The 3,884-nt window shown below is 38.1% G+C and overlaps 1 protein-coding gene across 1 annotated transcript in view; it reads right to left on the minus strand.

The window, feature by feature from the left end:
* Positions 1 to 2,165: 2,165 nt before the first annotated feature.
* STYK1 (serine/threonine/tyrosine kinase 1) overlaps positions 2,166 to 3,884 on the minus strand; it is a 72,589-nt gene continuing 70,870 nt past the window's right edge. Inside the window, exons 8-9 of the mRNA XM_012661254.1 lie at positions 3,816 to 3,878; positions 2,166 to 2,370 (exon numbers count right to left, since the gene is read on the minus strand). Of these exons, the coding sequence (XP_012516708.1) occupies positions 2,166 to 2,370; positions 3,816 to 3,878 (268 nt within the window). The remainder of the gene's footprint in view (positions 2,371 to 3,815; positions 3,879 to 3,884) is intronic.

The raw sequence follows: 3,884 nt of genomic DNA on the forward strand, positions 1-3,884 counted from the left end.
TCCTTGCAGTTCTTCAAACAGACTATGCTTTTTCTTGCTTCAGAGTTTTCACATATATATTCTACTGATGGAAAGCTCTTCTTACTCTTTGTCTGGCTTACTTACCCATCCCTAAGATCTTTGGTTAAATTCCATTTTCTCTTCAAGGAGCTCTTCATTTCTTATTTCCTTTACTATCCTATACTTTTTCTTTATAGCACTTAACACAATTTGTAACACACAAGTACCCACACAAATAAATAGATAATGTCTCTTACCTTCTAGACTTTAATCAAAAGCTCCTTGTTTCTTTTATTCAACGCCTAGCCCAGTCTCTGGCACAGTGAGCCTTAACACTCAATTTTTTAAAATAGTCAAATAAATAAGTAAATGCTTTGTAATTGGATTTAAATGAACAACGGAGAGGCAACAGTGGGATTCCATAGGACTTCATCGTTTTGTGTGAAGCCACTCTACCTCCCTTCTTCCTACTGCCTCTTACTACCCATTTAAATCCTGACTGGTCATTGTGGTATTCCCACAGCAGCAAGAAGTATTCTTCGTTTAGCTGACTCATTATGACTCCAACTTCTATCACTTACTAGGATTCCAACTTCTATAACCTTTTTAACTACCAGTCCTCTTTCCTACAGCAGCCTTAGATGTCCCTTCCAGAGTACCCAGAGTGTTCTTTAAAATCACAGATCACCATGATCAACAAGACTTCCCTCATCATGATAGTTTCAATATTGTGAAATAGTAGGGGACTACTATCATCATCTAAAAGCTCACACAAAAATGATGACTTCATCATTTTAGTCACGTAGTGTTTGTAGCATACCATCATCTTAGGCATGTCCTGCCTTGCAGTGTCAACAGACCAAGGTTCTCTTCTTGGCCACAGTAGATTTTAAGTGAAAAAGATATGAAAGGTCCTCGATTAGGAAGGGCAAAAGAAAAAAAACTAACATTTATTGAACACATATTATGTGCCGGATACTGTACAAATACATACTCTCAATCAGTCCTCACAACAACCCTGTGAGGTAGGAATTATCCTCATTTTACACATAATCACTTTTCTGACAATTTGGGTTGTCTCTTTAATTTTTCTGTTGCCATTAAATTCCATTTATTTACTTTTATTCTCCCTATTGTAGAGATTTTGGCAGCTGTATACCAGAAAACCTACTTTCACTCAATAAATATTAATTTAATGAGTTAAGTTTCATAGAACACAAATGCATAATTGAAAATTATAAGCTACCATCCTGTATCAGATTACATTCTTTTCTGGGCTGTGTTAAAAATCATCTGAGCTAGTAAGCCTTCCTGCTTGGTTTTTGCATTTCCTCTTTTACACACATCCAGGCACGTGCATGCACGTGTACACATTCTCATTATTGATCTAACTTTGACTCTCTAGGCTTAGTCTTCTTAGTCTACTAGGAACTGGGAAGCTAGCCTGATGAACAATACTCTTTGAATGTTCTTAATCATGAAATGACTCCTGCAGCTTGTAATTCAAAGTAGTACCAAGCAGGGTTTACCTGTCTCAGAATGAGATAAAAGGGAACCATCTTTCTCTTACCTATCTCCAAGGGGAAACTCAGAAGTTTTCCTTTATAGTTCTCCTCTAACTGTACACAGAGGGACCTGGACTGAAGAACTTTATGTCCTTCCACCTTCTCTTTGAAGGAGGTCTTTGTCCACACCTATAATCCTGAGCAAGTAGAACCTTGAATTTTCTCTCTTTTCAACTCCTTTATTGGATTTCTGTTCTCTCATTTTATCCCAAATTATCTGGACCTCGTAATAGTCTAGATAAAAAAATGGTGCAGGGGGAAACTAGGCTAGGATGTGAGGGACCAACTTGTTTGTGCCATGCCTCAACAAACATTGCAGATTTCTAAAACCTCCTTGAATGACACTGTCCCCCACTTCTACCCAGGGTCCTAGGACTGAGACAGTGGAAACGAGACTGACAGTTTTTCTCAGCTCAGGGTATATGGTATGTAGAGCCTCATTCAGCATCATTTCAGATATCCATGGAAATGTGTAAAGGAACATCCGGGATCCATGTCCCATTTCTGCTTTTATGTCCCACTAGAAAGTCCATTATCTGTTCTTGGAGGAATTGATTCGAAGAACATAATCACCCCTAAAGTTTTCTTGCCTGCGGATCTTCAAAGGATGCTGTAGCTGTAGGAGAGGCTCTCTACTCGGATGCCAGCCACAGCTGCGTACAGTTCAGGAACCACTAACTCTGGTACTTGCAACACAGCCTTGTCATCTGCAGTTGTAGTGGCATCTTCTAGGCGCAAGTGTAGCTCTCTAGGTGAGGGGCGGCTGTCCTCACTCCAGCGCCAGCAGGACTTCATAATACCATACCTGAGAGGGAAACAAGAGAAACTGACTTCCTTGGCAAGGAAATGTTTGAGGAACATGTCTCCTCTCCCAAAAAAAAAAAAAAAAAAACTCAACAAAAACCCTACATTTCTTAATCTTCTGTTTGCTCTGTTTCTCATATTCTTCCCAGAGACTGATATTCCTTCTCATCCTCTTTATATCAAGTCTCTTAATATCATCTTCCCAACAGGTGCTCGTTTATAATAGGAATGACTTAAAATTTTTCGAACTACAAAGTATGACAGGACAGTTTTTTCACTATATTGGTTTACTGTGCATCGTAAACACTGTACAGTAAAGGATCAGGGCTAGGACTGAACACATGTCTTTTTTACTGTATAAGGTGGGATGGAGATTTTAATCATTCTATATTGTGCATATTTTATGTTGATTTTCATGTTGTTTCAGATGTCTCTTCCTCAAAATATTAAGGTCTTTTAGGTTAGGTACTTTGTCAGTTAAGTGTCTCCTCCAGTATCAAGGACAGCCTTTAACACCTAGAAATGTTTGTCAACAATTTCATTCCAGTATATCCAGCCACATTACTAAACTGTGTGTGTGTGTGCGTGTGTGTGTACACACATATATACTTAAGATATTTAAACCTTATAATCTGCTTGATACAGTAATTGTTATTTATAGGGAAAACCAAGTGCTGGAAATTTTTCTATTCAATGCTAAAAAACTTACAAAATAGCAACAGTTCTAATAAAAATGTTAATATATTCTTTGCTGCCTTCTTATACATAATTTAACCTTTTCTTATGTTCTATAACAGTCCTTTTTTGAATTTCATTAGTAATAAAATTCCACACATAAAATTTAAATTTTTCCATTTTCTGTCTCCAGGTTGGTTCACTGTCTCTTTCCGCTGTTAAGATTGTATCCTTCTTTTCCTTCCTTTCTAATTTCTTCTTACCCGCCCTTCCTCTGATTGGATTCTGTTGTACTGAGAGCTGGGAAAACAGTGAGTCAGTAATTTTTGAAAGTTATAAGAACCGGTATACTCTGAATGAGTAACTCTAATGCAGTGAATTCTGTGACAGTTATCTTTGAACTGAGTCTGGCAGAAGACTGACATTTAGACAAAACACTACTGTACTTCCATCGGGTTTGGATCACTTCCTACCTATTTTAGAAGCTTCCTGTGGAACTACCCTTTCTCAAAATTATATTCCTAATATAGTCCTTGGTAGTTGCCTCAACATTGTGTGTGTGTTGAGGGGTAGGTATGTGTGTATATATATGTGTGTGTGTGTGTGTGTTGATATATGAGATGTGTTTTACTGCGTGGGTTTGGTCTAAAGCTATACATCAGCACATAAGGACTGCTGCGGATCATCTGAGCCACTTTGAAAAGGGCATGATTGATAGGGAGCAGAAAAGATTTGAAATGAGAGAAGAATAGGTCTTTAAAAGCCACTTACATGGTGTGCGTGCAGCTACTGGGTCTCTTCATGATTTTCCTTCTCTGGAGATGCTGTAGGATACTGGTA

Source organism: Propithecus coquereli, unplaced genomic scaffold (genome assembly GCF_000956105.1).
Source record: "Propithecus coquereli isolate 6110/MARCELLA unplaced genomic scaffold, Pcoq_1.0 Scaffold700, whole genome shotgun sequence".
In the NCBI taxonomy this organism is placed as follows: domain Eukaryota; kingdom Metazoa; phylum Chordata; class Mammalia; order Primates; family Indriidae; genus Propithecus; species Propithecus coquereli.